A 12,906-nucleotide genomic window follows, 5' to 3' on the forward strand; every position below is an offset into this window, starting at 1 on the left:
AACTTTCTTTATATAATTCCGTACAGATTTTAGACAAGTAGCCTTATGACTTTTGGGTCCATTAGATTTTTATATATATGTTTTTTTTATTTAATTAGTATTTTATTTCATATAATATTATTTTATATCTTACTATATTCAATAAAAAATATTGTTGGGGGCCCCCAAAATTTTGGTGCTGAAAGCTGGCTCTGGTTGCGGGTGCCATGTCAATGGAAGTAGCGGTCAGATTGTGGTGATGACCATGATAAGTTGGAATTTTTGTATACAACACATATTTAGGACGAATTTTAAATTTGGACTATGTGATTCTTAAGTTTCAAGTTTCATTTTTCATGTAAATAATTATATATATTTTTTATGTTAGTTAAAACAAGAGAAATAACATATATCACTTCAAATATTTTGTGTTTCGTACATATTTTATGTTTATTTTTTTAATCCAAACGCACCGATAGTCTCCAAAGCAAAGGGAGGCCCCTTGTACAAAGATTGACTCATGATTTGTGGTACTATATGTTAAAATATTACACATCGGGGGTGGTAGAGAAAAAGAAAAATTTAAATAATTTCACTCTAACGAATATTGAGAATTTTTTTGCAATAAAACTTTACACATGTCGGTTAACAAGTTGGAGACAATATTGATGTTATTGAAAGTGGGTATTTGACTTGTTTCTTTGATAATTTGACCTGGTATTAGAGCCAAAGGGTAGACTCGTACTGCCATGTGATGGTGAGTTTCTTGGCCCCACGTGATAAGTGAATGAGTCCTCTTAACTCTATGTGATTGTTAATGTGTGAATCTTTTACGTATGACCCACTAATTAAGTCGTGCATGAAATTTGACTTTGTTATATAAGACTGACTCCAACCCTTAAAGTAAGTTCTAAATTTTCCCTTCTATTCCTCCTCCATTTTATTCCAACCCTTGTTCTAAAATGGGGTTAAGTCTTAAAACTAAAAAAAAAAAAAAGAAGCTAGATTCCGACCAAGATTTAGGCCAAGGTTAGTGGTGGAGCCCACATGTGAGAGTGAGAAACAACAAGAGAAATTCACCTACCAGGCAAGGACGCTCACTCGCGCCAAGCCTAGCAGGTTTGTCACTCCCCGAACCCGACACACGTCCAGGATCGACACGTGACGTCACCATGTACCCATACATCTATCATGCTCCGCCTTCGAGACATGGACAAAACACCACCCAAGGTCCAATTGCGTAATAATTTTTCGTAAACATCAGGCTGCATCTAACCTCCTCTTTAGACTGCCTACGTACCCTCAGACGGGATCAAGACATTCGTAGTTCACCATTCATTAAACTCCGATGTTTATCATAGGACGTTCAAACAGAAAAGCATAGCATTCCTCAATCAATTATTAGAACTTGACAAGCATGAAATTACTAGATTTAGGGCTACATAACAAACTCACAAGACATTCAAGATTTCCATTTCATCCGTCATATGAATCACTATGTTTCAACATAATACCGCAATCCATAACATGTAACATATCAAAGAACCAACGAAGCACAATATTATTCTTTAGCCACATTGATCAACTAATCTGATCATAATAATAACAATCATATCCAACATTATTCCACAATCACTCCAATTAATCAATTCCATGAATCAAAGATGCACAATATTAACATTTAACTACGTTAATCAATCAACAAGATCACATATCAATTCACAAAATTTAATCAAGGAATTCTACATAATTCCCTATCTTGATTCCAAGTAATAACATGATAAATCTAATTTATAAACACAATGTCTTCTGTGAGTAATTCTCATTCACTCGAATCTAGGGTTCAAGACTAACTTTATGGAAATGCACAAGAGTGGGGATTCCATACCACTCAACATAATCCAACTAAAATATGGTAGCCTATCAAAATGTACCAAGTACAACTAATCCTCATAAACCTAGGTAGGCAGTGATCACCCATCGCAGATATACCAAACATGATCACCCCTAGAATGCGTATGTCACCCATTGCGGATATATCAAGCATGATCACCCTTAAAATGCATATGGTCTCCATCGCGGATATACCAAGTAGGACCACATCCTAACTTTAGGTAGTGATCACCCATCGCGGATATACCAAGCATGATCACTCTTAGAATGCATATGGTCCCCCACTGCAGATAAACTAAGCAGAACCATATGCGTAGTCTAATAATGTAGGTAGTGATCTCCCATTGCGAATATATTAAGCATGATCACTCCTAACACCTCCCCATCGTGGATATACCAAACAGGACCGCATCCTATAACTCTAGGTAGTGATCAAGCATGATCACTCCTTGAATGCGTATGGTCCCCCATTATGGATATGCCAAGTAGAACCATAGGCATAATCTAAGCATGCAGGAGGTGATCACCCATCACGAATATACCAAGCATGATCACCCCTAAAATACCTATGGTCCCCTATCACGAATATACTAAGCAGGACCATCCATGTACCACTGCTACATGGTGCAGTTAGATCAACTCACAACCTACCTCTACCTCAACACCTATGATTTACAAAGTGAGCGCATACACTATCAATTTTTGCATTTCCCATATCTAGGTTCCAAAGCATTGTTTCGAGTTATTAAAACAAGAAACCACCTCGATCAACTCCTATTCACAAGTGTACGTAGTTACTAAATGCATCACTTTCGACTCTAGTCTTAAATCTTAATTAGATTACTTGCATCAGATCCAAGTATTATTTTGATTAACTTGAAATAGCACGATCAAAATAAATGAAACATTTGAATGAAAACACTTTTAGACAATAAGTGAAGATGCTATTTACAAATATAGATGTACCTGTATATACAAGCTGTGGCGATTGGTACGTACGTATTTGCTGAGATATAAGTAAGTTCATTGGAATATACATACATAGATATATGTACACGGTTACTAAACAAGGAAACAATTCCATTCATTTCAGATTTTATACGTACATATAGGTACCGTTTGGTACGTGGGACGGGACGGAACAGAGTGGGACAAGGTGTTCCGTCCCACGTTTGGTGCGCCTAAAACAGGTGGAACGAGCTGTTTCATGGGACGAGTTTTGGGTGAATTTTCGTTCCACCTCATCCCCCTGGAACGATTCGTTCCACATCCGTGGAACACAAAATTATAACCTCTCCGCCTCCTTCTTCTTCCTCCTTGTTTCCATCCGATGGCATCTTTGCTCCCACTCTGTTCCGTTCCGTTCCGTCCTGTCCCGTCCCGTCCTGTCCCATTCCGTTCCGTCCCGTCCCGTACCGTCTGCATACCAAACGATACCATAAGTATTCGTTCAACTTCAGATATATGCAAAAGTTTTGATAATGTTAAACCAATGAGACCTTAATTAGATATTCAATACATCTAACAATTACCATATCTACTTACAACATTTATATCCATAAGCAACAAGGCCATTACCAACAAAAATATCTAAATCCAATAGCAACAATCCAAAAAAAACGATACACACATACATAAACCGTACATACATGTCACACCATCACAGAACATGCACACCAGATCAAAGAATGCAACAGACTCTTAGCACAATTATTACAACTAGCACATGGTATGATTATGTAAAAATACAACCATAATATTATGAGAGTGACAGTTAAAAGAAAGTTGTGCATCCCTTAATAAAAGAGCCTTCCATATAAATGTTGAGTGCAACCGAATATATCTATGTCTCTATTTCTCTTGTTGCATGCCCGATTACACAGTATAGTCTCTCTAGCATGAATATTTGCAAAATCAATACTATTAGAGGCTATATTACCATGTACAACAAAAGAACACACAACAGGAGAGAAAATAGATACCATTACATATTGGAATGCTATTGGTATGATGGCTCTGTGGTATTTTTCTTAAACCCTCTATAACATTAGAAATTATAAACTTTTGGAAGGTGCTTTTAGCTTATCAGATAAGCCGATTAAAATCATAATTCATCTCCACTTTTCATCATAATTACCAAATTTATGATTAAGAAAAATACATTAAAAGCATAATCATATATTTCATATTTTTACTAAAAACTTGAAACTGGGGTATAAATGGCAAGGTCAGGCCACCCATTGGCCCCATTCCAGCAGCTTGAGGTTAAAGAATCACCATTTTGCAACCCCATACATCTCCTTGGATTTCCATTGCTCTGATCATGCTATAAGATTTTGGATTCCCTTCCCTCCTTAAGACTTGGAGTTGATGAGATAATGTGGGAGTAGAAACAGAGAGAGTTCCAGAGAGTTCATGCGAAAGAGATTGAGGGTTTCTTCCCCCTTCCCCCCGAGCAGAGAGAGGACCCGGAACAAAAGAGGGGCGTAGACCCCAGTGAACGCAAATAACCAATAGATTTATCTAAAAATGGAGGTATTTTACCAAAATGCCCTTGACTTTAAAGACCCGTAAAAACTTCGTTCTAAAACCAAATCTCGTTCCACTTGTGCCCACGGATTCCTAGCGATGAGTACTAAAATATTATACTTAGTGTGACTTTGTTAGGTCTATGAATTTTTTAACGATCAATGACCAAAATTCAAATTCGTATTTAGTTTAAGTAAAATCTAAAATTAAAATATATTCTAGAAGATAATATAAAGTCCTGGTAATACATAATATGTCAATTACAATAGTGAAATTCAGGAACGGGATTCCAAAGGTTACCCGACACACCAACGTGGGCTTACTGCCCACTTGTTGCCATGCAATCATGACCCTAACCCACTTGTTGCCATGCAAACATGAGCCTAACGGCTCTATTTTTTATCGTGCAGTCCGATTTAAATGGGCCGTTGGTTGATCCAACGGTCCACTTTCAAACTTTTTTTTTAGTTTTATATTTATATATTTATTGAACCAACAGTTGAAATCGAATGTGATCATATCTAACAGTAAAAAAAAGATCTAATGTCCCAAATTTAAATTCAACGGCTAAAATAATTAAAAATAATAATTTAATTCAAAATTCACCCAAAAACTCTATAAATACCTATATATTTGTTCAAACATCAACACAAAACTCACTTTTCTCCTACAATTCTTTCAATTTTTCTTTCTACCATCTTCCAAAACCATTTCTATTAATCATGGTCTATTAATGATCCGATTTAGTGATTTTTCTATAGCGCTTCATGAGTTTCATGTGTTGATTTAGTGATTTTTCAATATTTATTGGAATTTAAATATTTTTAGGTTAAAATGTTCATAAAATTAATTTAGGATAAACTACATTATTTTTTAAAAGTTAATTAAAAAAAATTAGCCTTATTTTTTTATTTTTTTTTTAATAATCTGAGGCTAAAATTTTAAGTTATAAGAGTTGGAGTAGAAAAACTATTTCTAATTAAAATCTAAATTTTTTTGAACTAAAATTTTTAAATTTTACTTCAAGGTTAGAAATGGTCTAATGCACAATGGGGGACATATGGATCGGGGATGTATATAGAACATAAGTGGTTTAACCAAACCTTAATAAATATTAAACAAAAAGTCCCCTCCCGAGAAAAAGAGAGAAAATAAAATTAGATAAGAAAAGAGAGAGGGTGAGGAACCGACAAATGGACACCGTCAAACACAAAAGACAGGGTATCTTGACATTTTTTGCGCGTTCGAACTTTTAGGTGCAACTGCTACCCAATCTTTCAGCTTTCGGTACAAGATTTTTGTGGCAAATTAATGATGATTTCTCTTGTTTCTTTATCCCCATATTTGGGTTCATCTCAAGCGACAATAGTAATATTACCCACCAAGGTTCAACGAAAATTGAAATCAAATTGTGAGATTAGTAGCGGATTTAAGAACTTTTCATTTCTAGCGTAAGATGAAAATTGGACGCCACTTTACCTAACTATTCTGTCTTAATTTTATTGTAATATTTTGTTGAACATCTTGTTTTCATGACGACCATGTCCAATAAGAATATCAAAGAAACATTTAACAATTTAATTTATAGCAATGATGGACGATGGGGCTAATTGATAGACTAAGTCTAACGTAGATCCACTGGTGTGTCAAATGTGAGCAGTGCTAGGATTTCAAGCCACAACATTCGTTGGGCGATTCTGATTGTTGGTGCAAGTGAAATTTATAATATATTAGTAATTACATTTAATTCGGTGTGCGTTTTTATAAAGGAAAAATAATAAAAAGGGTTTGAAGAACCTTGAGTTTTAATGATAAGGACAAAATAAAGGGTAAAGTGAATAGTATCAGGATTGACTTTTTAGTGTAAAAATGTGGTTTTTCGTTAAAATGAATAACATCGTGGGCTTTTCATTAAAACTCCATTTTTAAAATGATATAATTAGTTAGTGATGAGTGATTTCAACACACTTGTTAAAGAGTTAATGGACATAAACAAGCAGTTGTGCACAAAATGAATGTGCAAAAATCATTCCCTAAAGTCCGATTGCTATTGAATTTGGATTACACATGGAAACACAAAATTTCTGTAACAAATTAAATAAGAACACGTGTACAAAATAAAGTATTGTATTAATGTAATTTAGGGTAACAATCTCTTATTACAAAGTGTTAATCATTTGATTCGATCTCCGGGGTGCAGAAAGCTTTCTGAGTCTTCTGAGTATTTAAGAGTGTTTGGGGCTTAAGAGTTTGAGCGGCTGGGTGTGGGGTTGAATTTCTCCTCTTTCTTTGTGTTGGAGCCTCGTACTTATAGGCTCTCCAAGTGTTACTTGAATCTTGATTTGGTATTGATTGTGGTCTTGATTAATTAATGAAAGAACCGAGACTTGATTTTGAGTGTCATTCGTGATTTGCCTTTATCAAATAATCAAATAATCAGTCACATTTTAAATCAATTAATTTGTTTTATTTCAATTAAAATTAATCAAAGAATTAATAAAGATAATTCATTAATTAATTTCAACCAAATGTCGACACGTCTTACTCTTAATGACTCGTTCAGCTTTGATAAGTAACATGCTATGTGTACAATTTGTGACACACGATGCATGCCACATAAGTTTTGACATGTCGAAATTTATTATATTGATGAACATTTACTTCAATGAAACTTCGATATCTACAGCACAATCACACTTGCATCCAAAATTCTCAGAACCTGTGCCATTTAATGCCTAGTTGGAGTAGGAGTAGGACACACTCTTGCAATTGGCAAATAGTTGATTGATTATTCAAAGTGACAACATTGAGAATGAGTTTGTGTACTCTAAGAGCATCCTCTTCAATAGTGTCGGCAATTAAGTTATAGTTAATAAGCAAAAACTAGCTCCATTGTTATAGTTAACTAAGTTTGCAAATTTTACCTATTTTTCTAAGTCAACGAAGTTGCCTACAATACTATCAGTAGATAAATGCAGCCCCTGGTAAAATACGGCAGCTTGATTTGCCTAATCCATCGAAATATTTTCTATGAAACAATTAATAACATGTCACATCATCTAGATGGTCTCGGTATTCTTGGTTAAGATAGAAGCAGAACCTTCGGTTTCGTCCCACCACAAAAGGTTCCAATTCCATTCGCTCCTATGATTCTATCCTTAACGCGGCGGCAAAATTCAAGTTCCAAACTTTACTTTTCATCCCCAGCATTTTGCTATAAGTAACACAGTTCACAAAAAATCCAGTCATATTGATCTTCAATCTACGCAACTTCAAAAACTTCGGAAATTATTGGAAGACTGGAAACAAACCCATCGCTCGTTTCATCTTCTTGGTTAAAATCTACTCCAAATTTAGCAACTTTTGTATCAGAAACGGTTACAGTGGCAAGGATTTTAACATGGTATCTCTCTCTTCTCTCTCTCGAGATTCATTCTGTTTTTCTTTCATGGATTTGGTCTCTGAGAAAATGGGTACTCGGGAAATCGGTTTTTGGATATTGGGTACTGAAGATTTTGAGAATTTGCAGGGTTTAGGTGGAGGTTCTAATGTGGCAAAGGTCAATCGCAGAGAAAGTGAGAGCCTTTCAAGGAGCTATAGCGGCGGCTGCACTTCGTTTCCGTCAATATCAGAGCCAAAGCCAGAGACTTTGGCAGGGCCTTGCTTAGTTTCGTGCACGACTTTCAATATTTTGGCTCCAATCTATAAACGACTCGATCAACAGGTCCTATTATATCCCATTTGTGTTCTTCGGTGGTTTGATAATTATTTCGTTTTTAGAGCGGTTTGATAACCCACTTCATTTGATAATATTTTGTTTTTAGAGCCGTTTGATAATCACTTCATTTGATAGCTATTTTGTTTTTAGAGCCGTTTGACAACCATTTCGTTTGTAGATGTTCTCATCACAATATGGTTATCGAACGGTTAGTTTATTTGTTTTTGTGTTCTCAATTTCTTTGTGGTGTGTGTGAAGCAGAATCAAAGCCTTCGAGAGAGCGACTACAGGGAGTTTTGGGTGGCCAGGAACCAGAGGATTTTGGATTGGTTGCTCTATGAATCATCTGCCATTATTTGTCTGCAGGTTATATTTGAGTACCCTTTTGCTCTTTTGTGTAATTGCTGTCTGGACTTAATCCTAATATCGAAAATATTTTTGGACCTCAAACGAAATATCCCTTGTTACATATGAGAACAAAGTGAGCTTGTTTGAGGTTTTAAGGGTCGTGGCCCTTTCCAGCTATATGTGCTGACACTAACCCCTTTTTTGCAAAATTAGGAGTTCTGGGTTGGAAATGAAGAATTTGTGAATATGTACCTGGACAGGCTTGGTGATGCAGGCTATACTACCTTCAAGCTTGCCCGAACTAACAACCGGGGTGACGGTATATTGCAGCTTTGATCTATTCCTTAATGTCAATTTTAATACATTAGACTTATCTGGGATCATTCAAATTCAGTTAAATCTCATTATTGCTTTGGTCCATGGGCAAATTTGCAGTTTTTTAACTTACATTTATATGTTAATTCCAAGTTCACAACTGCAACATAAGTCAGATGCTGAACAACTTGAATGTTCTGAGAAAAATGTGCATTATTCTGCACAAATAGTTTCATGTTTCATGCATCAGTCCTTTGTCCCAACACTTTGGGGTTGAATTGGCCTTTTCTTTGTTATCTTTTCCCAGTACAATTTTCCACCGTCCCTTCTGTTTCGTCAGCAGTCTAAGATATAGGAGAGTTCTTCCACTGGTTCTTCATATATCAGCTAGCTTTTCTGAACGAGTTGTGTCTTACTTGTAGAATGGCCTTCCAGTTTGATATCAACTCGTTTCTTGATTTGAGAGTGTTGTCATGATTGAAATGAGCTTTTTAAGTACTATGCCATGCTCTATGGCTTGACTTATTGTATTTTCTCTATACAGGTTTGCTGACTGCTGTGCGGAGGGATTGCTTTAGTGTTCTAAACTATCGAGAGTTGCATTTTAATGATTTTGGAGATCGTGTTGCTCAGCTGTTACATGTTCAGTTAGCTTCCACATTTTCACAAAACCAGAGAGGAAACGTTCAGCAAGAAATGCTAATTGTGAATACTCACTTGTTATTTCCTCACGATTCCAGTCTCTCTATAGTGCGATTGCATCAGGTATTCAAAGTTTCGTTCTAGTTGTCAAATATTGGCATATCAAGGTCTACTTATTTTGAACAAGCTGCAATTGCAATCACTCTATCCGTTGTATCTTGCAATTTATAACAGGTTTACAAAATTTTGCAATTTGTGGAGTCATATCAGAATGAAAACAAGCTAAACCCGATGCCCATCGTACTCTGTGGGTGAGTCTTCTGTCTTGTCTTTCTTAGTTACTGTTTGATGACAAAATCTCATTTGTAATACTCTGAAGAAAACCTTTAAAATGTACATCGTTTTGAAGGTGCCAGCTATCCTAATTGGTAATTGCTTTTGAAGGCTGCCTTCACAACGGAATTTTAATAAATGGTAGGCTAACTCTGGTTGTATTCTTTTGTGTAGAATTGTCGGTCTTATATTTGTTTTCTTTTATGTTATTCTCAATGCAGTGACTGGAATGGAAGTAAACGTGGCCATGTGTACAAATTCCTTAGATCGCAGGGGTTTGAATCAACATATGATGCTGCTCATCAATATACTGATGCGGATGCTCACAAGGTTGGTGTTTTCTGGATTTAAGTTCTGAAATCAGTGACCTACATTGCGGCAACAGAGCCCATATATACAATGCTCATCATGCTTAATATTAACGGAATATTTGTATTTTATATCCTACAGTGGGTTAGCCACCGTAATCATAGGGGAAACATCTGCGGTGTTGACTTCATTTGGCTTTGTAATCCCAATAAGTCACGAAAACCACTAAAGACTAGTTGGTGCGAAGCTGTTTTTGGAATATTACGGGTAAGCAGTTCGTTTTCCATATTCTTTCTAATATCTTGCCACAGAAGGTGACTCTGTTCGTCAGATATATTGTGCACAAAAGCTCTGTTCAAAACTTCCAAAAAAATGCATTTGATCATTTACATTATAGTGCATGCACGCCCACGCCCTAGACAGTTTCCACATGCGATCCTAATAACTTCATTTTTCCTTTTGGGGTTTTCAGCGCCAGCTCCGAAAAGCTTCGATGGCTGAAAATGATGCATTTGCCATTCTAAAGGGTGATAGTGATGGTGATTTTATTACGACCTCAGCTTTCTGCGAAGGACTACATCAGGTTGGTTCTATTTGCTACTAATCTATATAAAGTTCAAATGGAAAGATCAGGCTTGCTCATGTATGTCTTTTGCAGGTTAACTTAATTGGTCATCCTACGGGACTAGGTTTCCAGGAGACGAGGGATCTCTGGATCCAAGCAGATGCCGACGCAAATGGTTTCCTTGATTACGAAGAATTTAAGGTACCTTTACATCCATAAAATTTCATCTATTTTCAGTTTGAACTTGCATTACCATTGTCCTCAAGTAGTAGTTACCCAAAAGATCTATAACATTAACATCTTGTGTCTAAAACCGTTGACACTGCAGAGTAGAATCTGGAGTTCGACAGCGTCAGAGGAAATGGAAAGCCTTAACGTTAGTAGAGAGGAGTCCAAACGAGGCACGCAGGGCGCCCTCGGCTTCAATGTGAAGAATGCAGTTCTATACCCCCGTGAGGCGGAGAAGGGAATATGGCCCGATGATTACACTCTCTCTGACCATGCTGGACTATCGGTTGTACTTTCACCAGAAAGGATGTGGTGTTGCCAGTCGTAAACCGCACTTAACGACGCACGCGTGGGCGAACATAAGTGGAGCAGAAAGGAATGTGCATAATCTGTAGGAAATGTGTACAGCCAACAGAGGAAAAGTCCCTTCTGGGGTACTTGTGTAGGTTTGATAGTTTTTTTCTGGTTTATATTCTTCATTGTTTTAATTGCTTCTCCCTAGCCCTGCCCAAATTATTTTTTACCTGAGAAATGCTAAGGAGAAGTAGACTCTCGATGGACTATCCGTCGCCTCATATTTTTACCATAACATTTTATAATTATAATTTTGAGACCAAAATTATTGTTAAACTATAAAATGATAAAGAACTTATAAAAAATTTCGCTTTAAGAGAACCTCTTTAGACCATCTCCAACAATGAGCTAAATGCCAAGTTTCCTCCCTTAGATCCCCCCCCAAACCCACTTCAACCCAAGTTAAATCTTTGGGCTAAAAGCCAAATGCCAAAGTTGGGCCAAATACCTCCCCCCCCCCCATGCGAGTGGACTCGCTGGCAGTTGGGCCACTCTCGGCCCAGTCACTCTCCAACGTGCCCACCCGATGGGCTTGTAGACGTTGCCCGATAGGGGTGGGCCCCTTTGTTATAGGCTGTCAGCCACCCAAAAAACCCCAACGGCTCTATTTTAAAACCAAGGGCTGAGATCTAAGGACCGTTGGATCCAACAGTCTAGATTCAAATTTAATTTTTTTAGAATATGTTATTTTAAAATACATTGAATCCAACGGCTGAGATCGAATATAATCAAATCTAACGGTAAAAAAAAAGATCTAACGGCCAAATTTAAATCCAACGGCTAAAATAATTAAAAAAAATTATTTAACTCAAAATTCACCCAAAAACTCTATAAATACATATGTATTTGTTCAAACATCCACACAAAACTCAAATTTCTCCTATAATTCTTCCAATTTATCTTTCTACCATTTCTTTCCATTTCCAAATTGTTCAACATGGCAAGAGAGCATATTAGAGGTCGTAATTGGACATGTGAGGAAGATGTTGGTTTATGCTTGGCATGAGTTTCTGTTAGTGAAGATGGTGTAGTTGGCACAAATCAAAATAAGAAAGTTTTGTGGGATAAAATCATTGCAAAGTTTCAAGAAAATTGCAATGGCGACGGAACGGTTGTTGAATTGAAAGTTGAAAGCTTGCTTTGTGGAAAATTTAGTGATTTTTCAATATTTATCAGAATTTAAATATTTTTAGATTAAAATGTTCATAAAATTAATTTACGATAGTCTACATATTTATTTTTTTTTAAATTTAATTTAAGGAAAAAAAAAGCCTAAGTTCATTCTTTAATAATCCTGGACTAAAATTTTAGGCCAGAACGATTAGAGCAGAAAAGCTGTTTCTAGGCTAAAAGCTAAATATTTTAGGCTAAAAAATTTAACCTTTAATCCAAACCATTAGAGATGGTCTTAGCGTTTTTCTTTTTAATTTTATCGGAATCATGTAATCTAAATTTCAATATTTTTATCGGAATTCAAATATTTTTAGATTAAAATGTTCATAAAATTAATTTACGATAGTCTACATATTTAATTTTTTAAATATTTATTGGAATTCAAATATTTTTCAATATTTAGTGAATATTTTTAGATTAAAATATTTAGTGAATTCCGATAAAGCATTAGAGATGGTCTTAGCGTTTTTCTTTTAATCCAGTTCATAAAATTTAGTAATTTTTCAATATTTATCGGAAT

General features: G+C 35.9%; 1 protein-coding gene across 1 annotated transcript; it reads left to right on the forward strand.

Annotated features, from left to right (window-relative positions):
- The first annotated feature begins 7,559 nt into the window (after positions 1–7,559).
- On the forward strand, positions 7,560–11,422 carry LOC103932916 (uncharacterized calcium-binding protein At1g02270). The gene is made up of 11 exons (XM_009342567.3): positions 7,560–7,804; positions 7,931–8,125; positions 8,381–8,485; positions 8,681–8,786; positions 9,327–9,547; positions 9,659–9,735; positions 9,979–10,087; positions 10,208–10,333; positions 10,539–10,649; positions 10,725–10,832; positions 10,960–11,422. The coding sequence occupies exons 1-11, from the start codon at positions 7,802–7,804 to the stop codon at positions 11,185–11,187; spliced, it is 1,389 nt and encodes a 462-aa protein (XP_009340842.2). The 5' UTR covers positions 7,560–7,801; the 3' UTR covers positions 11,188–11,422.
- The last annotated feature ends 1,484 nt before the right edge of the window (positions 11,423–12,906 follow it).

The sequence above is a fragment of a genome, unplaced genomic scaffold, assembly GCF_019419815.1.
Source record: "Pyrus x bretschneideri cultivar Hongxiangsu unplaced genomic scaffold, Pyrus_bretschneideri_v1 Contig40, whole genome shotgun sequence".
Classification (NCBI taxonomy): Eukaryota; Viridiplantae; Streptophyta; class Magnoliopsida; order Rosales; family Rosaceae; genus Pyrus; species Pyrus x bretschneideri.